This window comes from Hyperoodon ampullatus (assembly GCF_949752795.1).
Source record: "Hyperoodon ampullatus genome assembly, chromosome: 13".
Lineage (NCBI taxonomy): Eukaryota > Metazoa > Chordata > Mammalia > Artiodactyla > Ziphiidae > Hyperoodon > Hyperoodon ampullatus.
Window position 1 is genome coordinate 88652236 of NC_136926.1, and position 26613 is coordinate 88678848.

The 26613-nt window shown below is 46.1% G+C and overlaps 1 protein-coding gene across 2 annotated transcripts in view; it reads left to right on the top strand.

Moving 5' to 3' along the window:
• The window catches only part of ATP9B (ATPase phospholipid transporting 9B (putative)), a gene marked incomplete at its 5' end in the record, with an annotated part of 207075 nt that overhangs the window by 97108 nt on the left and 83354 nt on the right, over positions 1–26613 (top strand). For both annotated transcript variants that reach the window (XM_079717497.1, XM_079717496.1), the window contains one exon: positions 4900–4976. In XM_079717497.1, the coding sequence (XP_079573623.1) occupies positions 4900–4976 (77 nt within the window). The remainder of the gene's footprint in view (positions 1–4899; positions 4977–26613) is intronic.

Consider the following 26613-nt stretch of genomic DNA (forward strand, 5'->3'; position numbering starts at 1 on the left):
TATTGCTACTCCAGCTTTCTTTTGATTTCCATTTGCATGGAATATCTTTTTCCATCCCCTCACTTTCAGTCTGTATGTGTCACTAGGTCTGAAGTGGGTCTCTTACAGGCAGCATATAGATGGGTCTTGTTTTTGTATCCATTCAGCGAGCCTGTGTCTTTTGGTTGGAGCATTTAATCCATTCACATTTAAGGTAATTATTGATATGTATGTTCCTATTACCATTTTCTTAATTGTTATGGGTTTGTTTTTGTAGGTCCTTTTCTTCTCTTGTGTTTCCCACTTAGAGAAGTTCCTTTAGCATTTGTTGTAGAGCTGGTTTGGTGGTGCTGAATTCTCTTAGCTTTTGCTTGTCTGTAAAGCTTTTGATTTCTCCGTCGAATCTGAATGAGACCCTTGGGGGGTAGAGTAATCTTGGTTGTAGGTTCTTCCCTTTCATAACTTTAAATATATTGTGCCACTCCCTTCTGGCTTGTAGAGCTTCTGCTAGAAATCAGTTGTTAACCTTATGGGAGTTCCCTTGTATGTTATTTGTCATTTTTCCCTTGTTGCTTTCAATAATTTTTCTTTGTCTTTAATTTTTTCAGTTTGATTATTATGTGTCTCAGCATGTTTCTCCTTGGGTTTATCCTGCCTGGGACTCTCTGTGCCTCCTAGACTTGGGTGGCTAGTTCCTTTCCCATGTTAGGGAAATTTTCGACTGTAATCTCTTCAAATATTTTCTAGGGTTATTTCTCTCTCTTCTTCTTCTTCTGGGACTCCTAAAATGTGAATGTTGTTGCATTTAATGTTGTCCCAGAGGTCTGTTAGGCTGTCTTCATTTCTTTTCATTCTTGTTTCTTTATTCTGTTCTGTGGCAGTGAATTCCACCATTCTGTCTTCCAGGTCACTTATCTGTTCTTCTGCCTCAGTTTTTCTGCTATTGATTCCTTCTAGTGTATTTTTCATTTCAGTTATTGTATTGTTCATGTCTGTTTTTTTGTTCTTTAATTCTTCTAGGTCTTTGTTCTTTAATTCTTCTAGGTCTTCGTTAAACATTTTTTGTATCTTCTTGATCTTTGCCTCCATTCTTTTTCTGAGGTCCTGGATCATCTTCACTATCATTATTCTGAATTCTTTTTCTGGAAGGTTGCCTATCTCCACTTCATTTAGTTGTTTTTCTGGAGTTTTACCTTGTTCCTTCAGTTAGTTGTTTTTCTGGAGCTTTATCTTGTTCCTTCATCTGGTACAACATCCTCTGCCTTTTCATTTTGTCTATCTTTCTGTGAATGTGGTTTTCCTTCCACAGGCTGCAGAACTGTGGTTCTTCTTCAGAGACAAAGTTTTGCACTAGTGTTTTACATCATTAAAAGAGCATGATAGCAAACATAGTTTTAGTAGGTGGAGATTCTCTTCAGGTAGTAGATGTTGGTTTTTTGTCATGATGAATTTTTAAAATTTCTCACCATAAAAAGAGAGCGGAAGTAAGTGTAGCACAGCGTGAGAGACATCAGAGGGGGCAGGCCAGTCCTTCTTGAGGTCCAGGTAAGGGCTGTGGCTCAGAAGGCCCACCATCATTAGCAGGGTCACGTACCCAGGATTTGATTGCAGGGGTGCCGTCCTCCATGGCCTTTGCCCTTCAGCACTTAGCATGTAATAGTTTATAGGAAAATACTTACAACATACCACATTTACATACCTGGTCACAGATTTTACATTTTCTGTATCTAGTTGTATCTAGCTATTGTATCCTATTTTTTTTCATCATGTTGATATTTATTCTTTTTAATAAAGGATCAAGATTGAGTTCACTCATAAAGATATTTGAAGATTCTCTTTTTCTTTTTAAATTTATTTCATCTTTTGTTTCCTGTATGTTAGAATGTTGTTACTGATCCCCAGTACTATTGATTTTGGGCCTCTCTTCTCAAAGAGCCAGAAGCAACCGAAGCTGGAGGCTTGAGGTATCTTAGATAATTCACTGTGCACAGTGTTCGTCTCCTGACTTTCATTCTCAGGATGACCTTGGCAAGTGGTAGCTCCTAGTTGTGAACTTCGGCAACACAGACACAAATGTAGGCATCATAACACGTTTGCCACATAGGTAACCCTTTCTTATTCTTCCAGAGATAGAATTCAGTGGCCAGAGTATTGTATCTTCTGAGAGAGTATTTAGGTTGTTTAAAACAATCGTTCCACAAGTTTAAATAAAGTGCCTTTAATTTTAAATTTTGTTCAGTCATTTTTAAAATACAAGCTTTTTTCATGTATTTCAAATCTTTTAACACATGCTTAACTCTATTTAAAAGCTTATTAATGTACTAGACTCTCTATATAACCAGACTTCCATACTGAGATATGTTTGAAATACTTTGGATTTCCAGGAGTAATACAAGGGCTCTTATCTTCTTTACACTTGATTACAAGTTGAGAAGGAAAGACCAGAATTTTTAAAAATTTTATTCTTTAAAAGTTATGTGTCACTACTATATTTAAAATAGATAACTAATAAAGACCTACTGTATAGCACAGAGAACTCTACTCAGTACTCTGTACTGACTTATATGGGAAAAGACTCTAAAAAAGAGCGGGTATATGTAGATGTATAACTGGTTCACTTTGCTGTACACCTGACACTAACACAACATCGTAAATCAACTCTGCCCCAATACAGATTAAAAAAAAAGTTATGTGTCGATTGAATTCAGGTTGCCTCCTGGTGAAGTGAGCTCAGGCCTTCCTCTCTGGCTGTAGAAACCAAACGCATGGGAGCAAGGACTCAAGTTGACACAGACAGACAGACAGACACAAGGACTGAGGGCACCAGAGAGGGACAAACACGACTTCCCAGGGTGCCATGCTTCTTCTCCTTGTTGGTTCACAGAACCAGGAAACTTGCCATGTTTCAGTAATAGGTGGATATGGGAGCATTCTGATCTTAAGTTGCCGAGAGCCTGGAAGGAAGAATGAGTCCTCTAGAGTCTGCTGGACGTATGTGCCCAGATGGGGGTCCAGGCTGAGCCCCAGAGCAGGACTGCAGGTTCTGTGCGCAGAGTCAGGGGTCCAGGGCTGATACGGATGGTGAAAAATACAGAAAATGAGAGTAAACTTTTGGAAAATTTACAAGAATTTGATGAAGGAATTTAATATTAAGAAGATTGGGACATATGTTTTGTCAAATTTTTTTTGTTATTTGTTTCTCTTGATAATTTATTGATGTGGCATTTTGCAAAACTAGGCCTTGTGACCGCTAGAAATTTAAAAGTAAAACCTGTACCACACATAGTTTGCAAGACTTCTTTCTGCTTTAGAGAAAACTTAGTATCTGGGATCGGCCAGCAGGGGAACCCGTCCCACTCGGGCGTCCCTCAAGGGGACCCAGAGAGCTCTGGTGCAGGGACACAGAAGCAGCATGGGGGCTGAGAGGCAGGAGCAGTGGGGGAGCAGGAACGCACAGCAGCCTGCGGCTCGCGATTCAAAACAGGTGCATGTCGCTGCTTCTCCAGCTTCGGTCTCATGGGGCGGTTGTTGTGGGCTGGGACGTGGGCGAGCAAACTCGGCTCCTTATGTCTGTGGTCTTGCTCCTTGGTGCTCCCGATGTGCCATTTGGAGCCCAGCTCAGTGCAGGTGTCACCAGTCGCTCTCTGTGTCCTCCGTTGGTGGAGTGGGGGTCCATAGTTACATGGGACCACTCTGCTTTGAAGAGCACAGTAAATGCAAGCCTCACAGCTTCCCAGGGCACACAATTAAAAAGGGGAGAAAAAGAAATGCTTATTCTAAAAAAGAGCCAACACGTAACCTCTGCAGGTGTCACTGCCGAGCAGTACGTACCCTGGCATCTTCTGTCTTCCTGGGCGTTCCGTGGAGGAGGCTTTTGGTGGTGTGCTGAGATGTGTGGTGCACAGCTGTCATTGTTACATAGACCCGAGATCACCTCGGTCACATGTACTCCACGGGTCCTGCCTTAGGACTCACTAAATTCCACACATCACATTAATGTGACATCAAAGAGTTTTTGTATAATTATTAGGGTTAATTCTGCAGTGGTTGTTGATTTCAGTGAGTATTATGGATATATCATCTTCCTCACCTTAACTGTGTTTCTCACCTTCAAATTTTGTGAAAATTAGAAATATAAATTATGCACAGCAGCAGTTCTAGAGGCGGACTTCCATGGTTCTTAATTTGACATTCCAGAGATGAATGCTTCTGATCTGAGCCTTTGTAATGTATAGGTCGTTCTAGGGGTATTTTACTGTTCTTTTATCTTAAGTTTGATAGACCGCAAAATTATCATTTCTTCTTAACATGTACAATTAGAAAACCAAACTTTCAGGAGACAGGAATAAAAGAGACATAACATATAAATTCAAAATCAAATATTGTCTTTATAATACTTCTCTTACCGTTTTCATTGTCTGTGTCCTGAAATGTGAGCAAAGGCTCTTGTACCTGGTTGTCCTGCATCTTTACAGTGAAAGGATGCTCTCAGACTCTTGTTCAGAGAAACTGCGCCCCACCACCAACCTGGTACCATCTTGTTTGGGATCACATGAATTGATCAGTTAGAATGTAAGCTCTCTTAGTGTAGCTTCAGTGTTAGAGTTACCACTTTAATAGGCATTAATGAATGAACAGTGTCACGCTTTCTATTGCCAGTGAAAAGAATATTAGTACATTTTATAATGTTTTGTGTAGGTAAATTAGTATCACTTAAGAAATCATTTGAGTTTTTCAAAGTTTATTTTTAAAGTTGAGATTAGATTTTCTTGAACTACTGAAATTAAATATGCTGTTGGATAAATCTAAATAAAATCAAATGGTGTCATAATATTTTCCATCAAAACGATTAATTAGCAAGTGTTACTTCTGTGCATATCCTTCAAGTTTCTCTGTAAGGACCACTTTTGTGTTTTGCAGGTACTATAATAGGTGTTGTCATTTATACTGGAAAAGAGACTCGAAGTGTAATGAACACATCCCATCCAAAAAATAAGGTAGGCTAGCTTGAGGACCGACTGCTTAACTGAACTCACCTCTTCCTTTCAGTGAGAGAACACGTGTAGTTCTGAGTAGCTTGTTTGTGAAACAGAGTTTCAAAATGTTGGTGATTCAAGATATGAATTCTCTGTGTTTGTATAACAGCATGCTCGTGTAGAAGAATTTTCAAAACTATTTTTTCTTGGTTAATCAGAGTTTTGTATGTCTCTTAAATTTCATTGTTGTATATATAATTTGCCCATAATTTTACAGTTAATTGTGGGTCTTTTAATTTCTCCTCAATCTATTTATTTTATAATTTGCACTCTATTTTTATGTTGATGGTTCTTTTTTAAAATAAAGGAATCTATATTAATGTTTTTATGGTATGTAATTTGATAGTGTTTTATTGTTAAACCAGTTTTATTTGTTATTTCCATTTCAGAAGAAGCATATTGAAAACCAGATTTTAGTTTTTAGACTGCTTGATTATATTCCTAAATTAATTATATTCCTGTTATAGTCCTAAAATTGTTATTTATGCAGTCATCGTGTGTGTAAGTTAAATCATAACAAAAAGTTAGTTTGAATTCTCAGTAGTTATGATTTGAATAACACATTTTGTATCAAGTCATAATATGTGTTAATACCTACTCAATGAGAAGCTCTTTCTAACTGCATTTTACTCACTTTTCTTTGAAATATAATTTGTGTGTATCTAAGTAGAACAAAAAAATCCTCTCATGGAGTCACACCTTGCTTTGTGAGTAATTCATAGGAAAGGTTGTCTTCTGCAGGAAATTTTATAACAAAGCAATAGAAATGAAATAATTCTTTGAAAGATATCTTTTAGGACAAGATGTGTTTCATTTTTTCAGCTAAATACTATTTTAAAAACTAGTTAACCCTTCAAAAACTAGGGAAGCGTCACTGATGCTGTGAATGCCTGGACCTGCTTGCAGTGCAGCTGACTGTGCTTCCCGTATGGAGAGCATCCCCAGCCGCCTCCCAGGGTTGCATCTGGTGACATTTTATATTCCTGTATTTGTTAGGGCTCCAGATGTCTGTGGGTGACATGTTTACAGAAGTCAAAGAAAAATGTTGTGCTACTATTACTTTAGTATAAATTCTGATTTTGATAATGGGGGAAAAATTCTCTGTCGATTTATATATATATATAAAACTTGGCTTTAATTTGAGTAAATCAAATATACCCAAGTCAGTAATTCTACAATAGAGTTAAATTATTTAAAAATAAATTACTAAACTAATGACAGGAGTTAGAATCGCATACATAGTTTTGTGTGTTTTCTGGAAATTACGGTGCTTTCTTTAGTAAGCAAAACTTGGACGTCTAGTAACACGTATATGATTTCTGGGGGTTTTTCCTTAATCATTTTACTTTTACATTTATGATGGTATTTGAGGGTAAATTTAATTTTAAATATTAAGTTTAAAACCTGAAAACTTTGTAATCCAGCTTCTTTTCTTGTTCTCCCTTACCCTTCAGTGCCGCTCACCTCCTGTCACTTTCTCACCATCTGTCTACACACAGCCACTTCTTTCCTCGGGGCACCTTCGGTTTTGGCGCAGGTGCTTGTTCCCTTGGGTGTTGATCCAGAGTTATTTAGGTGACCTTTCCCCGGTTTCTGACCGCAGTGAAGAACTCTGGCCCTGGAGGTGGACCAGCCTGGGTTAGAGTCTGGGTGTTGCACTGACCAGCTCTTTGACTGTGGGCAAGCGGCTTAATTCTGCGCCTTATTACTCAGTAAATGCCACCCGTCACTATTACCTTTCTACAAAGTGAAATGTGAAATATGAATGAGTGCCGTGGTTTTTCAGCCCCACCCTCGTTGTCAGTCAAGACACGCTCCCTGAGTAGCTCCCAGGCCCGGGGCTGGCTTCCGAGCCGCCCGCCTTTCAGGTCCCCCGCCTCTGCCCTCCTCCACCTCCTCTTCCTCCTCGTCCTCTCAGCCTCCCTTCCTCCTTCCTGATTGAGGCAGCCTTCCCAGCTTCCTCGGTGTTAGCAGAATCTCTCTTACAGCAGGAGGAGCTCCTTTGGCGTCTTGCAGGGTTGGGCTCGGGTCCTTGCTCTGCCGCTTGGCAGCCTCACGTGGGGAGCAGACGTGCTCTTTTGGGGGCCGCACCTTTCTGGGGCTTGACCAGCGTTTGCGGCGCCGCTTCTGGTTGAAAGCCCTAGGGAAGCTCTCCCACAGGCAGGCACTGATCTGAGCGCTTTATGTCCGTTATGCCGTGAGTCTGCATGGCAGCCCCGGAGGAGCCGGAGCCGCTGGCTTTGGAGCAGGGCGACCGCAGCTCAGGGCGTAGCCTCGTCCGTGAGGGGCTGCCGCTCCCTCAGGGCGCTGCGCGGGGCAGAGCTCCAGCCTGAAAACGCTCTTGTAGATCAAGGCATCATCTTAGGAGAGAGAGAGAATCTCTCAATGCGCATATGTCATTAAATCTTTCTAAGTGTTAAATGCCGGATTTATAAGAATAAAATTCAGGAAAATGTTGCAAGCATGCTACAGTGGGCAAAAAGCAGCAGATGGAATTTATCTAGGGCAAGTATTGATATATGCTGAAAGAAAAGAATGCGTGATGTTTGAATCCTAAACAGAGAGGGAAGACAGAAATTACGCTCACTGTTTGTAAGACGTTATTATCTGCAGACGACATCTCAGTGTTCTTCTGTAGCTTACTAAACCAGCAACTTCTGGATTTCACAGAAGGCTAGTGGAAACAAAAAGCAAACATTTAAAATGCTTTGAATCACTTGCCTGAGTTTCATTGGATTTCTTTGGGGAAGCCACACTGTGCCTCACCCTCCACTCTGAGCGCTGCCCTGTGCATGCAATGCCTGTGGGGATAGAGTGTCAGGTGAAACAGCCCTGGAAGCACAGTGGCGCACACACCAGACGTTCCTTCTCTCCTCGTGTACACGTCTGAGATGTGAGCAGGCGCTCTGCTCGGCACCGTCCCTCGGGGGCCCCTCCTGGAAACACGCCTTGGTGACCGTGGGGATAAGAAGAAACTGGCGTGGCAGGTTACACACGCCTCCCCGCTCAGCCGGTCAGCGGTGTGGGCGTGTTTCCTTGGCCAGAGCACTTGAATGGCTTCACCGAAGTTGGAGGAATTAGGGACGTACAGTCCTACCCCAACCGTGGAGGAGGGAGAATTGGGGATGTTTAATGACAAGCGCTGCTGACCACTCGCTTATGGGCGAGAGTTTCCAGCCTTTCACAGAGAGTTAAAAAACAAGGAGGAGCCTCTTAGAGCCCTAAAAGTGCCAGCAGCGAGGGTGAAGCAGGGAAGGGTGGCCAGGAAGGAAGGCTGAGAGGACAGCACTTGCGAGTGGCCGGCAGTTCGCAGTGGGCCGTGGGGCGGAGGCCCCGGGGGTGAAGAACCGAAGGGTCCACGGACTAAGCACATAGAAGTCGTGGTGAAGCGAAAAGCTCGGGTGGAGGGCAGATGCAGGGGTAGGTGGAAGACTCTGAAGGAGGAGTCTGGGGCCAAGGCTGAGCGGGGGGAGGCCGGACACGCCTCTAGGCAGGGCCCGAAGCACCAGAGAAGCCATGGTGGTAAGAACTGACTGATGCTACCCTGGGGAAAGGATTTTATTGATTTTGTTTCTGGTGAGAAAATCAATACCACAAAACTATTGATGCTTCCAGTGAAAGAAGAGAGGGTCTTAGTTTATAAAGAGGAGAAATATTCTTTGGAAGAATAAGTGTCATAGGCATCTAATAGCAACTTAAATATATAAATACAAAATTACTTAAAAGGAAAATTATATACTGTTATATGGAAAACAGCTACCATAGAAAATACGACATGGCTTCTTTGATTTTGCAGAAAATATTTACACTCACAGACATAGAAAACTTACGGTTACCAAGGGGAACGAGGGGAGGGGAGGGATAAAGTAGGAGTTTGGGATGGACATACATACACGACTGTGTATAAAATAGAGAACCAACAAGGACCTACTGCATCGCACAGGGGGCTATACTCAATATTTTTTAATAACCTATAAGGGAAAAGAACCTGAAAAAGAATAGATATGTGTGTATAACTGATCACTGTGCTGTACACCTAAAACTAACACGAAATTGTAAATCAACTGTATTTCAAAAAAATAAATAAAAATAAGAATAAAGAAAGAAAAGATTTACAGTCATCTGTTAATCAGCCAGTATCTCCCTCCTTCGCCCCCGCCCCCCACTCTTCCTCCATATTTCATTATAGTGTATACAGGAGCATCATGCAAATTTGTAAATTGCTGTAAGTTCCTAGAATGAAAAACACTACAGTTAAAGCAGTGCTAATTTAAGGGGAAAAAAGTTAATGATAATAACAATAATTGATGTAGTGAAATTGATGCAGAACATGGTAAGAATTTGAGACAGTTCCTAAAAGCATTGAGAAAGATTATAGCCTAACAATTTAGGCTCATAAATTATTGGGCAGTGTTAGGGACCCAACTGAATCTTAAATTTATCATGGAGCCAGTAATGAGTATGTGGCTTTCTCAGGCTGATGTTCAGGAGTCCCCAGGCAGAAGTGAAGAAATGGCTGGTCTAAAGTTTCAGCTTGTGGGGTGGGAGGGTCAGAGGAACTACCCACAGATGCCCCCGGGCAGCGTGCTGAGACACAGGGGCCCTGCACGTTATGCCACTGGACTTCATAGCGTTCTTAGTACTCACGCCCACTCGCAGGGCCCCCTTCCCCTGTCCTGCGCACAAGTTCGCATCTTTGGTGGCGGCTGTTCCGAAGAGCCGTCTCCCTCTGGCATTACTACGGCCGCCTCTGCTGCCCTAGGAACGTGAGTGTCACTTCCCCGTTGAGGCTGGGGCTTCTTGTGGACCAGCCTGGGCACCTTGTAAAATGTTGTCCTTGGGTTGAGCAGATGGATATTAGATAAGTTGACCAGTTCGTATTGGTTGTTTCATAAAATGTATCTTAAAACTTACCTACTCAGCTAGTGTCTGAAGCCTTTTTTGGGCCACTCTCCTATTTGTCATCATTTTGTCCACCTTGCTCTTCTCTAGCTGCATGACAACTTCAGACAGAAAAGTAAGGAGAAAAGTATGATCACTCATATACCCTGAACCAGGTTTAACACAAGTCCCCTACTAGTTTCATCTTTTTCTGTGGTTACAGATGTCATGCCACTTTATCCCAAGTGTGCATTCTTAAAATATAGAAAGTCTGGCACTTTCTGTAGCTGTGCCTCAGCCTCCTGTCTTACTCTGTGGCTCCTGACCTGCACAGCCCAGTTGAGTGGCCCTGGGTTGGCGGCATCAGCTTCACATCCGGGGCACTGATTTGACCCCCTAGAGTCCCTCCCCTCAGACTTCCCGAATCCGAACCTCTGGGGGCTCTGACACACACTAGAGACTGAAAGCTACTGTCCCCTCGGTGGACACCGCAGTCGGAGATATACAGAGAATCCTGCAAAATTAATCACACTGTAACTGAATTCTGTGACTGTGACAGATGTCCCACTTGAATTCATCCTTTTAGAATGGCCTTGAAGTTCCTTCTGGAAATCCAACTTGCAATTTTATGTAATCAGCATATACAGTTTTGCCCTTACGACAGGACCTTATTAGAATACTTTTTAAAATGTAGCATGTTTTATACAGACATGGAGATTAGGAATAAATCCTAAAATGTTATTAGGTGGAGGAAAGCTCTAAAGTGTTGAGAAATTCCTAAAGCTCCTTCTCAGGGTTAGAACGTGCCCCTCACAGTGTTCACAGAGGCAGATGTAAAGCAGGGATTGGGGTCTACTCAAAGTTTGAAAATTGTATTTTAAAACTTTGAACAGATCAAAAGTTTTTATTACTCAGCCATTACTTTTACAGTAATATTTGGTGAAGGTTTAACTTACAAGGACTACAACTTGAGTAGTGGGTTGTTTTATAAAACCTAGCTTCGGATATATTTAATAAGATGATACTTGATTAGATTTAAGAGGGAAAAATTCGTACAGGAGGTTAAGAAAAATCCATTGCGACAGGTTGCCATTGTCATGCCATTCATAATAATAAGTCGCTCAGAGCAAGAAGAGCAAGGATGAAATGATAATACAAAGTGCTTCCAGCAGTTATTGTAATCCCTGGGGCACATTGATTTGTGTTTCTAATAAAAAAGAAGCTTTCAGATGTCTCATTGACAGACAGACAGGTGATACGCGCCATTATGTGAATTAGAGCCGCTTCTTGTTATCTGAATGGTTGTAAAGGCATTTTCAGATAATAGAGCAAAATAGAATCAGCTATGGTGTACTTTGCAAGTTGAAATATCAAGGCTGTTTGGAGAATCGCTCTTTTATTTTAAAAAGGGCAGTTTATTAATATTTTAAAAGTCGTGTTGATTTATATTAAAATTTTACAGTAGAAAGATTTATTATTCTGTCTTCTTGTGGTTGCATACCATCATCGCACCCCTTAATTTTTTTAATAGTTACCTTCTTGAGTAATAAAATATTCTTGAATTTAAAAACTTGTTTAAAAATGGGATCATGTGGTTCACAAAAGAGCTATATGTTGTGGAATATGGTCTTACAGTCAATCTACATAGACTTCGGAATGCTTTTTTGATAACTGTTATTAATATGAACAAATCATAGCATTTCAAAGCCTCACTGGGAAGAGATCAACTAGAGAAAGAAGCCCCCAATAAAGTCATTCAGTGGCACGTAGACAGGGCCCAGTGTGGCTCTCGGGGTTGTGACAGCACACACACTGCCTCACTGCACTTGTTCAGCCGTATACTTTGATATTACAGCTGCTCACAATTAAAAGTTGTGTTTCTTCATCAGCAGTGTGAATATAAATTAACTTATAATTTCAGGAAAGCAATAAAGAGGCAAGATGCTGAATGGAGAAGCAGTCCTAATGATAACCTCTGGGACGTGATGCTCTATCAGAGTATGTAGCAAATATCTCAACCGGAAAACTTGGATTCAGTCCCTCATTCCTTTTAAATATGAATTTGATTATAAAGCAGGTGTTCTAAATAGGAAACACAGCATATTTGTTATTTAAAGTAAATACTTTGTATCACTAAAAAGACTTAGTTTTACATAAATTTCTGAATGAGAAGGGCTTACTCATCACCTGTATATATAATAAGAACTAATTGATTGTATTTCATCATTTCTGAGTACAGCTAAATACCCTATAATCAAATTCTTAACAGAGAAGTATAACTTATTCAAGAAGCAAATAAGTATTTTGCCTTTGTTTTTTGAAATCTTTGATTCCTTATCCTGAGGCCATAATAACTGTTAGAAATTAGTGGAACTTGTGATGACTTATTTATCATGACATTTCCATCTTAATTTATATATGCTCACAAAACTAAGTATTTATCACTCCCAGGAAGCATTTTTGATGAAAGCCTTTCTGAATGGGTGAGAATATGGTCTGAAATATCTAGTGAGATTGAAAATGAGAAGCTTTCAGAACTTCTGTATGAACTAGAGTGGATGGATGATTATGCTGTGAACGAAGACAGAAGAGCATCATGAGATTTTCCTATTGTTTTCAGATTCTCTCAGTAAATATCACCTTCCCAGGCGGGCTGCGAGCCACCAGGCCGCGGTGGGTACGCGTGGTGTCGATGTCCTAGGTTATTATGCAGAGCGGGTCCCTTCATGGTCACCGTGAAGAGAAACAGGTCATGTGCATGGCCGGGGTTCAGAAGCAGAATTGGGGAAAATGCCAAGCCAGAGGTCAGCTGGAAGGGAAGGTTGCTCGGTTTTCTTGCTGTGCCCTGGGAAGGCCTGGGACAGGTAGGACTCTTCGGCCCCCACTGTGGTTCCTCCTTGAGAGGTCAGGGGAAAACCAAAGTCACTGCACCTGGCAGGCCGTGCGGGGTGCTTGTCCTTGGGGTTGCCGCTGGTGTGAGGACACCAGTGGGGGCGTGGGAGGCTGAGTTCAAGGCCAACCCTTTCCCGCCCGCCTGCTGGCTCCTTGGGCCGTGAGCCCCCGGCCCGCGGCTGCCACCTGCGGCCACAGCGACACTGGTCTGGTGCCCTGGCCCCAGTGCCCAGACCAGGGACACTGGTCTGGTCCCTCCCGAAGGCAGGTCCGGGACCGGCACCCTTATGTCGTCGTGGCACCAGTTGGTGTCTCAGCCTCTGGCACAGTGATGACACATGTGTTGAGTGATCACGTTACTTTTCTTAGGAGTAGTTCATGGTTTTTCCCCTCCACGGTTACCTTTTTCTAAGCAGTAATTTAAAAAGAAGTATATTCCTCAGAAACAAATCTTAACACATCTGGTTTCAACTTAGTTGTCTTTTCATACGTCTGAAAATATATTCTGGATACTAATTTTTTTTTTAATTTGAGTTGTCGACAATTAGAGTAGCAACTGGACCAAACTTTCTTTTTTAAAACCTCATGAACTAAAACATGTATATAATACATTTAACATGAAATTAAATAGCTTTCTTTTCCCCTATGCAATTAGCATTGTCAGCTAATAATTACCTTTTGCAAAACTTTAAAATATATCATGTGAGTTTGAGTTTTCCCACTATAATAAGCTCTTAACTGCATGAGATTTCCTTTTGAGGGACAGTTATCCATATCAAACATTTCTGAAAGGCTTGTTTTTTGTTTGTTTATTTTTTAAAGTTTTTATTGGAGTATAGTTGATTTACAGTGTAGTGTTAGTTTCAGCTGTACAGTGAAGTGAACCAGTTATACATATACATATATCCACTCTTTTAGCTTCTTTTCCCATATAGGCCATTACAGAGTATTGAGTAGAGTTCCCTGTGCAGTACAGTAGGTCCTTATTAGTTACCTATTTTATGTATAGTCGTGTGTGTGTGTGTGTCAGTCCCAATCTCCCAATTGATTCCTCCCCCGACTTTCCTCCCTGGTAACCATAAGTTTGTTTTGTACATCTGTGAATCTGTTTCTGTTTTGTAAATAAGTTCATTTGTGCCCTTTTTTTAGATGCCACATATAAGCGACGTCACAGGATATTTGTCTTTCTCTGACTTCCTTCATTCACTCAGTACGGGTTCTTTTTAAACTGCTGAATACCATCAGAATCAAATATTTTTTTGAGGCCTTGAAGTAAGAATGAAATTTTTTGAGCTCTCTTATTTGAACAAAGTTAGAACACAAAACTTCTATGGGATAAATTACCACAATGTAATAAATGATAATTTATCTATGGGATAAATTAATTACAATGTAAATTGGTGTGCCGGTAGATTTTCAAGAGACAATAGGAAAACGAGCCCAAAACATATTAGTGAAGGTTAATTAGTCCCCTCCACCAGTGAGCAGAGCCTTCTAATTAGAAGGCTTCAGTAAAATATATATTAGTTCAAATATTTGCTGTTTAATATTTTTAAATTGTGGGATGGTGGTGACATCTCTGGAAGAGCTCTGGATGGGGCAGACGGGGCAGTGTCCCTCCCAGTGTGCCCTCCAGGTGTGCCCCTCCTGCTGTGCCTCTGTACCTGCGAGGCTTGCGGCACTGCCGTGTCGAGAGCATTAACAACAGGGGAGGGGGCTTCCCTGGTGGCGCAGTGGTTGGGAGTCCACCTGCCGATGTAGGGGACACGGGTTCGTGCCCCGGTCCGGGAAGATCCCACATGCCGCGGAGCAGCTGGGCCCGTGAGCCATGGCCGTTGAGCCTGCGTGTCCGGAGCCTGTGCTCCGCGACGGGAGAGGCCACAACAGTGAGAGGCCCGCGTACCGGGAAAAAAAAAAAAAAAAAAAAAAAGCAGGGGAGGTACGGAAGGAATTTGGCCTGATGAGGGTGCTCAAAATCTGTTAGGTACTTCACTTCTGAACAGCTCCATCCTGTTAGTTAACAGTGCTAGATATTGTGTGAGCTGTCTTAAATCGGCTTAGTTAATGAGGGTGGGTTTGTTCAGTAGACTGGAGTGAGTGAGCTGTTTTGCTTGGTTGATTAGAATTTGTGCTAAAATGAGGCCTCGGAAGACCAGTGTCCGTCCTGCTGAAGGCTCTTAGTAGTAAAGGTTTGTGGAGTTACTTTTCATTTCTGGAGGAGGAAGGAGTGCTGGGAATATTTGTTTTGACAATGAAAGGCCCGATAGGTGACTGTAATGAGATGCTGATGGTGCAGCAGAGGAGATGGGTGCCACCTGGGGCACCTGAGCCGCTTCTGCTTCCCTTGAAACTTCTAGATTTCTGAGCAAGCAAACAAAACACGGTTACAGACAGACTGTAACTCAACAGTCCTTTTTGATTCTTATTCTTATTTTCTGAAGCAGATTTAGTTTACAAAATTTTATGCTTTCAAAACAGATAAAGGAGAGGAATTATTTACATGAAAAGTTTATGAATTTATTAAACGGTTGCACCCTAACACTCTAAGGATTTAAAATTCTGTTTTTGTTCGTGGGAGGGCGGAGAAGGAAGGATTTATTACTTGCAGCAAGTAAGGAGAACGTCGGGGATCTTCCCCAAAGCAGCGTCTTGGATTGAAAATTCTCGAAGTCTTTGTGTGTTTTATACAGACACACAAACATGTTTGTTCCCGGAACTTTGAAAATGCAATTAGTGCCAGGTTGCCAGTCACGTTTTTTGTAGTGGTCTGTTCGGCAGGAGATGAGGTAAATTGAAAACGGCGCCGTTTATCTGGAGCCGCCGGCTCACCGCCCTGGCTCCGGCCGCCTCCGCTGGGGGTGCCGCGCCGACCGCTGGGCTTCGGGGCCGCAGTGCGCCGACTGCGCGTGCGCACCCTCCCTGGCGGCCGGCCTCCCGCTCCACGGGATCCGGGATCCGAGTGCCAGCAGGCGGGTCCCTGGCCCTCCGAGCCTTGTCTGGAATGCCGCCTCCGTCAGGACCCTCCCTCAGCCTGGCTGACTGGTTTCCCGCAGTCGGAGGAGGGCGCCCCCGTCCCGCGTGCCCCCATCACGATCCGTGCTTCTCCCGTTACAGCACGCACGGGGCACCGTCCCTCAGATCCCTCTCCCCGCTCCTCCCCGCAGCCTGCGCCCCGGGGCCTGCCCCCCTCTGTGCTCTGCGCACCCAGCGCCGCATTCATGCGACAGACGGGCCAGGGCTAGTCCCCTGCCTGGGCTGTTGCTCTGGTGGCAAACACCGGCCCTCCGGGCTCTGCTGCTCAGGCAGCGGGTGAGCCTGACTTGGTGTGGGTCGCCGGCTGGACCTGCTGTTGCTTGGAGATTAGGAATAAACCCTGTCTTTAAAGAGATTGTAATCGAAAGAGGGAATCTCTCATAGAGACATTTGTCTTCTGCCTCTTTCCCTACGCTTTGTACGTGGTAAACCCTCAATAAAGAATGACTGGCTTTAGGTGGGACTTGCTGTGCTGGCATTAAGGATAGTTTTTTTAAATGTTCCAAATTAAGTGACTTCAGAGTGAACAAACAGATTTAGGAAGCCAGGCCTAGAAGTCAGACTTACGTCTTCTAGCTAGAAGTCATAGCTAGCTTTCTGTTCACTTTGCTGTTAATACTGATGTGAAAGAGAAAGGTTTTCTTCACTGCAGTAATGTTGAGAGCTGATGCTGTGTTACGTGCAGCCATGTGACTGCAGTATGGACACCCGCCCCAGGGGCACAGAGTGAAGGCGTAAAAATAAGACAGATTTCACATCACTACATACAGTTCATTAACCTGTGGAGATGAGCAACTGTGTACCATACGATTCAGAGAAGGATTTGTTTTGTTTTGGATGAATATTTAGTCATTCGAGCAGCAATTTTCTTAAGTTAAAGTCAATAATTTGTTTTTTTATTACAATTACAAAAATTGTTTCATAGCCTTAAGATACAGACATGGTCTGACACACACAATATAGAGAACAGAATTTTCACATTAGATCAATTTAATGTTTCTAATTCTAAACAATATAAAGAAAAATGACTCCTTCCATGGTTTAATTTCAATCTAAGAAGATGCCTTTGCCCCATACTTGAGGTGAATGTGATGCCATTGCGGCAGCCTCGTTTCAGAGGGTAAATGCGTGCCCTTCACCCTGTGAGCAGTCAGCTCAGGTCTAGATTCGAGAAGGAAATCAGATTGAAGTGTCCTTACAGTCTCGAATTAGTAATCAATCCTTACTCAAGATATGCTCTTAAATCTTGGCTTTCTGGATTAAGAATCGTAATGATTTTAAAGGTAATTTATGGTTGCTAATTAAATAAAATAAAAATAAATAGGTTCTGGACATTTTAAAGTATCATGTCATTTGCACAATTTCATTCAGTACACATTTTAAGTCATTGTAAGGATGTGTAACATGCTAGGTTGTAATTACACGTTCTCTTTTGTTGTAACACTGAGTTAGTACATTAAAGACAAAGCAGGACGCTCAGGATCCACATCTCCTCTAGAAAGTAGGAGTAACGTCAGCAAAGACGTTTCGTATGTAAGATTTAAGAGTGACTAAAGGGTCACTGAGTTATTTTCCCCCTAAAATGACTATAATTAGTTCAAAAAGTACAACAGTGTCCAACTTGTTATTTTGTTAATGCTACAGTATTAGTTTTGCAGATTAAAATGTGAGTTGCTTGGCCATCCTTTTGTCACCCCAGGAAGGCAGGGTCCTCCCCTTGCTGGTCCAGCCCACTTCTGTCTCCTGTCTGACCTGAGTTTCTCTGTTAGCTCTAGTTGTTGCGTGCTGGTCCAGCCCGCTGCTGTCTCCTGTCTGACCTGAGTTTCTCTGTTAGCTCTAGCTGTTGCGTGCTGGTCCAGCTAGTTGCTGCCGTTACTAGTTAATGTAAAGTTGTTTCTTTATGATTATCCTCTTTTGATGTCCATTTACCATATAAGTTGTGTTTCACTCTAGCAAATGGAGTGTAAACTCTCTGCGGGCCATTTAGCGGGTGACTTCTCTCCTGAATGCCCTGGAATGCTGATGAGCTGCTTCTCATCCACTCAGCAAACACGTACCTGTGTGGGTGCTTCGTGTGGTGCAGTAAAGACACAGGTGCGTGAGCATCTTTCCCTCAAGGAGTTGTCGTCTGCTGATGTGGCAGACACATGAACGGATCATTTAAAAGCTAACTTGACCTTGATAGTCTTCGTGTTGGTAGGGTGTTTGGGGAGCACTGAACATTGGCCCTCACAACCTGGCTTGTTAGGGAGGCCTGGCCCGAAGTGAGCCAGACCTGCGAGGAAGGATACACGGTGGCCAGGGCAGCGGCCTGGACCAGAGCGGCTCAGCTGTACTGGCGTGTGCATTTCGGAGGGAGTGGCGGGAGCCGGGGTTGAAGAAACGGTCGTGGGTGGATCTTGGAGGGTCTCCCATGCCTCTGATGCCTGAGCCGCATCCGGGGCCAGGGCCACGAGCCCCGGCGGGGGTGCACGCTCCGGCTGCTCTGAGAGCTCTGTGGAGGGCTGATGTAAAAGAGGAGGCGGAAAACCCACTGGGCCCGCGAGACGCACTTCAGACCCTTGAATGTCGGAGTCGCCGCAGCCTGTGATCAAGGATGCGTCGCCGGACACATCAGAGACGCTCGGAAATGTAGTTAGCCGCACAAGAGAACTGGGAATCTTAAAATGTTAATGTAAAGGAAAAATATAGCAGTCTGGTGCTCAGCTTTTGAGTTTCTAACTCCAGGCGTACCTCAGAGATACTGTGGGCTTGGTGCCAGACCACTGCAGTAAAACCAGGCATGCAAATTTTGGGGTTTCCCGGTGCATGTAAAAGTTATGTTAGACTACACTGCAGTCTAGTAAGTGTGCAGTAGCATTACGTCTAAGAAAACAACGTACGTGCCTGAATTGAAAATGCTTTCTTACTAAGAAATGCCAACCATCATCTGAGCCTTCAGCGAGTCACAGTAGTAACGTCAGAGATCAGTTATCACAGATCACCCTAACAAACGTTAATGATAATGAAAAGGTTTGAAATATTGCAAGAATTTCCAAAATGTGACAGAGACATGAAGTGAGCAAATGGTGTTGGGAAAATTGACACCAATAGCCTTGCTGGACACAAGGTTGCCACCAACCTTCAACTTGTAAAACTCACAGTATCTGTGAAGGGCAATAAAGATGAGATGCGCCCGTAGGTCTAAACAGGTTTGACAGTCCTGAAAACCGAGACTTTGATTTGCAAGAGCTGGGTGCTCTGGAGGCTGAAGAGGCCAAGGGCACAGGGCGGAGTCGGAAGCATGAACAGTGACAGAGACGTCGCAGACCCCCGCTGTCGACGCCCCGGCCCAGGCTGCTCTGGGAAAGTGGAGGAATCAAGAAGCAAGGATGGACGTGGTTGGGCGTCTTGCCTCGCTCGGCAGCTCCCCGGACTGGGGGTGGACTCGGAGGCCAGTGCTCGGCCCCCCGGAGCCCTGACTGTCCTGGGCTCCAGGCTCATGCAGGACGGGGCCCCCAGGAGGAGGGTGCAGACTGCAGAGAAGGGGCCTGGGCCTGCGAAGCATTCAGTGACCAACGGGAAAGTGCCCTGTGTGGTGAGGGACCTACGCTCCCAGAGCTGACGTCACACGGGGAGCGGGCAGGGGAGGCTGAGAGGGTCTCCCTACTCTTAGAGGCCACTAAGTGCGCATCATCCCGTCCCACAGGTTAGATGTCGGGGAGGGGAGACGGATTGGCAAAGGCCCGAATACAATTTAACTTAAATCCGGAATCCTAATTACTAATCTCCATGAGTTAGCTAGAATGTGACTGGATTATATTCCCTTAGAATAAATGTTAAGAAATTTATTTTAGGAAGATAAAAAACTTGGCACATCTAAGCCTATGTCCTATAAAAATGATATCCACTACCTGAAACGTACCAAATGTTGACCCTTTGAGGTGCTTTTATCCTTGCAGGTAGAGAACCTAGATGCAGTGCGGTACGATTCTGCATCTCCTGGTCAAGATAGAGACCAGAGGGTCAGGTGGGGTCGAGGGGGTGGATACTGGACCCATGGAGACCGTGTGAGGACGGCCGGGCCCAGGGCGAGCTCCCTGCACCTCCAAGAGCTGGGGCAGGGCCAGCCGAGGACGGCCCGCGGTCAGGCAGAGGCAGGAGTCGAATCTGAAATGGAGAGAAGTCTCGAGACCCGAAACGGCCCCAGGTGTCCAGTGCGGCAGAGCAGTACAATCCGGACTGGAAAACAGTAACGGAACTGACTGGAGGACTTCGGTGAGCTCTGGGCAACAGAACCTTTCAGGAGACGAAGGTGAAGCTAGATGCAGGGCAACAAAGAGGGGTCGGAGGTGGACGCGGTGAGTGGGTGTGCCGAGGCCCGGGGCGGAGACGGCACGGCCAGGTTTCAAGGCCGGGCCAGCAGCAAGGGAGGCGCCGAGGATTCCAGAGAGTCAGAGCCACTGGAGTAAAGTCCCAGCGGGAGCGGCAGGTGTCTTCAGCGAAGGGGAGCGGTGGCCCCGAGCTGCCTGAGGGGCCGGACCTTCATGCAGCAGGAGGCGCTGTGGGCGGCTACAGGTGAGCTGAGGCTCAGGCGGTCCTGCAGTCGGTCAGGGACAAGCTGGGGAACGTGGAGAGAGGAGGCTCGGAGGCCAGCAGGTAGAGGACAAGGACACGGACGGGCCCGGTACTGAGGGCCCGGCAGAGGCTGGAGACGCGGTGTCCAGGAGAAGTGTCTTAAATTGCTGTGTGACTTTCTCCAGCAGAGCTGTGCTGCTCACATGGAGGAGCAGTGACCCAGGTTTGGGATTTGCTGTCCAAGTTCTGAGGGGGGCGATTCAGAGGAAGGCGGTGTGCAGTAACACACGGTGCCCACGTGCAGGGTGGCTCGTGTCCGCGGGGAGCGTGCTGCTTGGGGTGCTGCGGCCGTCCCTCCATCCCCGGGCCCTCGGCCCTGCTTCCGCTTCTAGAGGAGCTGGGGGAGAAAAGCACCGTCACAGCCAGCCTCAGCCCCAGCCCTACGGTGGCAAAGAGCTGAGCGCACAGAAAGTCCCCGGACAGACACATCAGGTCGCAGTCCAAGCCTCTGGGGCCGCCAACCAGTAGGAAAACAAATGGTCACTTCGACACACTGCTGGAGGGCGAGTGCCGACTGGCGCACGTGAGAAGCCCTGGGGGCCGCAGTCTGGGCGGCTCCGGCTGCAGGAGCTTGTTGGGAGCCGGGGTGGAGGTCCGAGAAGGGGCATGTCCTCTGTCACAGGGGCTTACCTGTGGGTGGGGGTGCCCATCCCTGCCCCGTCCCACCTGGGGAGGGCCCTTCTCCTGCCCAGTCCCCTCGTCTGCCCGGCTCACCGGTGGGGTGGGAGTTGAGAAACACCCGTGAAGGTGGCCTGGATGGGCCATGAGATCACAGGAGGCTCCCTTCCCCGCCTTGCACCCTAGCGCCGGCGGGGCTCCAGCGGAGGGAGGCTCTGAGGAACGGCGTCTCAGAAGCGCAGAGTCAGCGGGGGGACACACGGGGCACCGGCGGACTTGGCAGCCTCTGTCACCCACGGCTGCAGCGACGTCAGACACACCAGCTCCTGCCCAGATTAACGTAAAACCCCCCGCCGAGGCTTGTTTACCTCTTCTTACTACCTCACGCTCATTACATGTCCTGCTGCAGACAGGCATTATGAGCTGTGTACCAAAGGGTAGGGAAAACGGTCTGGAGAAGCAAAGCAAGCACCAGGCCCAGACTCAGGTATGGCACAGCTTTTGGAATTACCAGACAGGGAACGTGAAAGAACTACGAGTAACATGCTAAGGGCTCTGGTAGAAACAGTAGACGTCCTGCACGGACAGGCATGGGAGTGTCGTCGGGGTCATGGAAACTCCAAGGAAGACTCACATCAAAGTCAAGTGTAACAGAAACCAAGAGTGCCCGTGATGAGCTCTCAGCAGCCTGGACAGGGCCAAGGAAGGGACCTGTGAGCTGGAAGACACGTCGGGAGAAACTTCCCAGGCTGAGAAGCAAAAACAAAGGAGAACAAAAAGGGGGCAACAGAAAATGGGATAGAGCAGCCAAGAAGCGTGTAACGGTCTCAGCAGGGGTAACGCGTCCGTACGGGGCACCAGCAGCAGGAGAGGGGAAGGGGCGGAAGAAGTATTCGGGGTGAACACGGCTGAGGGCTTTCTAGACTCGGGGACACACACCTAATCACAGATCCGGGAGCCTAGAGGACACCAGGCCAGATGAATGCCCGAAGGTCTAAGCCCGGTGTAGAGCCTTCCCACTGCCGCCAACCACCGGCAAAGAGGGAACCCGAGAGAAGCCAGAGAAATAGAGGCGTTGGCCTGGAAGAGGCGCGGGACACTTCCCACCACGTGGGATTGGGGGAGGCCTGGCTGGTGTCATCGTCATCATGCAGGAGCGGGCGGTGGTGGGAAAGGAGTTGACACAGCCTGGAGCACAAGCAGGGAAGGTCCTGATGACCCGAGGGTGGCGAGGACTGGCTGGAGGCTTTGGAGTCCCGAGTGACAAGGAGTCAACACGTCCAGGCGGGTCAGGAGTTTATAGGGCGTGGGATTCCCCCCACCTCTGCCGCCTCCCCAGACCCCCTGCGCCCAGAAGCCGTGGGTACTGCCAGGCCTCCCCCCGCAGTCACTGGTCAGGGTCGGGGCTGGGGGTGTGGGCTTCCTGCCAGCCTCGCCCAGTCTGCTCTGCCTGCCGTCTGTGAGGTCCACTGGCCGTGTCCAGTTTGTGGTCACGGAGCAGAGGCTGAGCCCGTGGGTAGGGCTTCCTCAGTTGACTTCTACCAGCATTTCTGTATTATAATCTTACATTAATGCATATGTTATTTCCTCAGCTGCCCACTCATTTTCTGAGGTTTCAGAAATGCTTTTTATTAAGCAGCTTTTAGGTCATCAGATGCAGTTTTGCACCCGAAATAGTCCTCCAGGTGTCATTTGACTAACACGCCACAAGGCAGCATAAGCTATGCTCCCGTGCAGCTGTGAGGCTTGTGGTCAGCACTTGAGTTTTGCTTAAGAACAAGAATAATACTTCATTTCTGTTATACTTTTTTGGTTTTCGTTCTTTAATTTTGGTTGACTTAACATAATACACAAAAGTATACCAACTTTAAAAAGCATGGAACTCACTGAGTCACCACAAAGCGAGCACACGCCCCAGCCCCTGACGTGGTCAGGAAATAGCGCTGTGCCAGGGTTCCAGAAGCTTCCCTCTCTGCACATGTGTTCTCCCAGAAGGGCACTGTCCCCGTATCTACTTGACTGGCTACTTTTGTCTGTTTCTGAAGATTACAAAATGCGGCTGTACAACGTGCACTCTTCTGCGTTTGGCCTCCTGTGTACAGTGATGTGCATGGGGGTTTTGTCCACGTGTCACATGTCACGGGACTCTGTTCGTTTGCGTGTCCGTGCACTGTCCCGCCACAGGACCAGCCGTAGCTGCTCGAAGAAGCCATCCTGCATCTGATGGGCCCTCCGCTGTCCCAAGTCGCTCTGCCCTGGCGTCTGTGTGCACCGTGTCTCAGTGCAAACATGTGCGTTTCTGCCGCGTACGCGCCTAGGAGTGGAGTTACTGGGTCACGGATACGTTTACATTCATTCTGTGGAATCCCGGTCCTCCAGAGTGATGGCGCCAGCGCTCACTCTTCCCCGCAGCGTGAGGATTCAAGTTCCTCTATGACCTTGTCCGCACTTGAGTTGTCCCTTTTTTAAAAAAAGTGTTTAACGTTCTCTTGAGGACGCAGTAATGTCTTATTGTGATTTTAGTTTCCGTTTCCCTGAGGACTAACGAGGTTGCATTTCCTCTGCACGTTGACTGGCTGCCTGGGCATCTTGGTTTGAGGATCACTTCAGTGTGTCTTTTGTGCATTTTCCCATTGGAATGTTAGTCTTTTTTCATTATTTTGTAGGAGTTCTTTATATATCCTGGCACGAGCACTTCGCTGGTTATGTGAGTATTAGGTCCTCCCACTCTGTTGCCTCCTTACTCTCTTCAGTGTGTCTTGACAAATAGCCAGGCTCAGTTCTAATGGAATGCAATTTATCAGTCTTTCCATGGCTTAAGAAATCTTTCTGTACCCTGGGTCACGAAGGTACTCTCTTATCTTCTAGGAGTTTTGCTGTTTACCTTTCTCAGTTAGATCTCTAGACGTCTGGAATTGGGTTCTGTGTTTGTTATGAAGATGGGAAGTTTCCATTTTTTCCCCACGTAGATTTCCAGTGGACCCATAACCAGCTGTTGCAGGTCCGTCCTTTCCCACCACAGGTTCCGGCGTGAATCATACATGCACGTGCGGTGGGTGTGCATCTGGACCTCCTCTCTGATTGGTCCTCGATTCCCTTTTTGTGCTAATCGTCTGTAATTACTATAGCAAGTTTGACTGGGATTGCATTTAATCTCTGTAGATCTTTGAGGAGAATTACTTTTTAAATTCTGAGATTTTTTTAATCAATGAATATTCTGTATCCTTTGTTTATACAGGTATTCTTTAATTTTTTTCAATAACGTTTTATGATTCTCTCTGTGTAGAGCTTTTGTATACCTTTTGTTTGATTTATTTCTAGGTATTTAGATTCTGTTGATGCTGTTTCATTCATTATCTTTTAAAATTTTTTTATTTTCTGTTTGCTGCTCTATAAAAATACAATTGCAGCAAAGCTTTTTATTTCCAAGTTGGTTTCCCATTCAAAATATTAAATATATGCTTTGCACTGTAGTTACAGGCTGAGTCGATGCTGAGCTCTGTCATCTCAGGAACTGACCCTGTCTGGCTGACTGATGGGTTTTTCATGAGAAAGTTGGCATCTCATCCGCAGTGACCCCCCCTCCCTGGGTTAGTCAGATGCCGCTGTCGCGAGGCCACTGGGAGTCCATCCGTCTTTATGGGAGCGGGTTGGACTGTGGGTACTTGCAGCACGGGGAAGAGGCCATGCACACACTTGTACCCCTGGTTAGTGCCAGGCCAGGGTGCAGCGTGACTCTGAGGACCTGAAAATCACGTCGGCCCCGCCATGTTGATTCTCACTCGTACACGCCCAGATCACAGGAGTGGTGGCTGGTTGCTTCGAAGCTGCTCCGCCTGGTCCAGATGTCCCCCAGCCCCCTCTCCTCATGGAATTGGTGAGGCGGGGACCGCCTGTCATCTGTGGGCACAGTGTACGGAGGCCCCCGACCGTCCTGGCCCTGGATTCCCCCCCTCGGGAGCTGCGGGCGGGCGGCAGGTAGGGTTTTTTTGAAACTGGCTTCCCTCCTCTGCCCCCTGTATGGGGATGGTGGCCAGTGAGGAATGGCTGAGGGGCTGGAGCTGAGGCGGCCTCCCTCCCGCGGGAGACCATTGTCGCTGTACTTGGCTGGGCTTCAAAAGGGGGAAGATCTGCAGTGTCAAGGTTGGGTATTATACAGCAGCATTTTCACTTAGATTTGAAAGTAAGTGGGGGAAATAAAAGTGAAGGTAAAAATCAGATCAAAGGAGAAAGACATGTATTTTTATCACATCAGTAAGAAGAAGAATGATAGCAGTGGGCATTTAAATGAGCAATTACTGTGTGTCGGCTGCATGCCTAGGACAGGAAGGTGGCCATGGAGCCCGTCCTGAGTCATCAATACAAAGGCTCAGAGACCCAGATGTGCCCAGAGCTATTTCGCCTCTTCAGAGCTTGAGAAAGCCCAGCTGGAAGGCGCGCGGGGCAGCTTCGTGGTCATGTAGAGTGACTGGTCCAGACGGGGCTCTGGCCGTGGCGCACGCCCACCCGCGCCCCCCCGCCACTGCCCCACAGTTACGTGCTAGGTCTGCGTCCTGACACGGAGACAGGGGTGGTGAATCTAAGGACAAACCAAAGTAAATCACTGTGCTTCACGCCGATGCTGCCACACCCGCCCGTGCGCACAGACCCTTCCCGTGAGGCCAGCCCACGGTGAGGCTCCGGGCCTGCTGTGGTGGTGAGAGAAGGACGGCAGGATGCCGTGAGCCTCCCGCGTTACGGCACTTCGTGCAGCCCCGGAAGAATTCATTCGTTTGAATGCCAGTCATTATGGTGCCATTTCTTACCATTATGTCCTACTTATTTTGAAAGGAAATTGAAGAAAAATTAGCTTACCTGCAGTGTATCGTTGTTTAGGAGAAATCTGATGACCAAAGCTTACTTCAGGCAGTTTCTTTTCTCATTTAAAATTTTCTTCCTGTAAGTTATATGATTACCCTTTAGGAGGAGTGTGTTTCGACCTTGCTGTTTTCTTCAGAGCATTGTTTTCAAAAGGCAGTTAATCATCAATTAATTATCATTGCTCTGAGAGATATTGGAAGACACCTAGGATGCAGATTACACCTCTGAAAGCCTGGGATCCAGGAGGGTCCTTGATGGCCTGGCGTTTCTACACAGGAGAAGAGATGAGCAGCTGCTGCCTCCCCCGGCCCCCGCCCTGGCTGCTTCCAGAACAGCGGAGCCTCGGGGTCCACACTCACTGCCACTGCCCCGCTGGTGCTGAGCAGAGGCGTCCACAGGAGAACCTACGTGTAGCACAGGAAGAGCGCCCGTCCAGCAGAAGGCTCAACACAGAGCACGTAGGTAGGATGAGGTGCTTTGTCCTTTAACTGCTTCACCAGGCAAAAGGCCCTCAGCTGAGTGTTTACTTCCTTGGTCCTTGTTTTGCTTACAACATTTAATCACTTTGTTTAATCTGTTCTTCTTTTCCCAAAGTATAGTAATGGCTGCCAGTTGAGCAAGTTTCACCACTTTTAAATAAAAATAGTGAAGGAAAACATTTTGATAAGCAAGGTCTGGCCAGTTTTCATTTCATAAA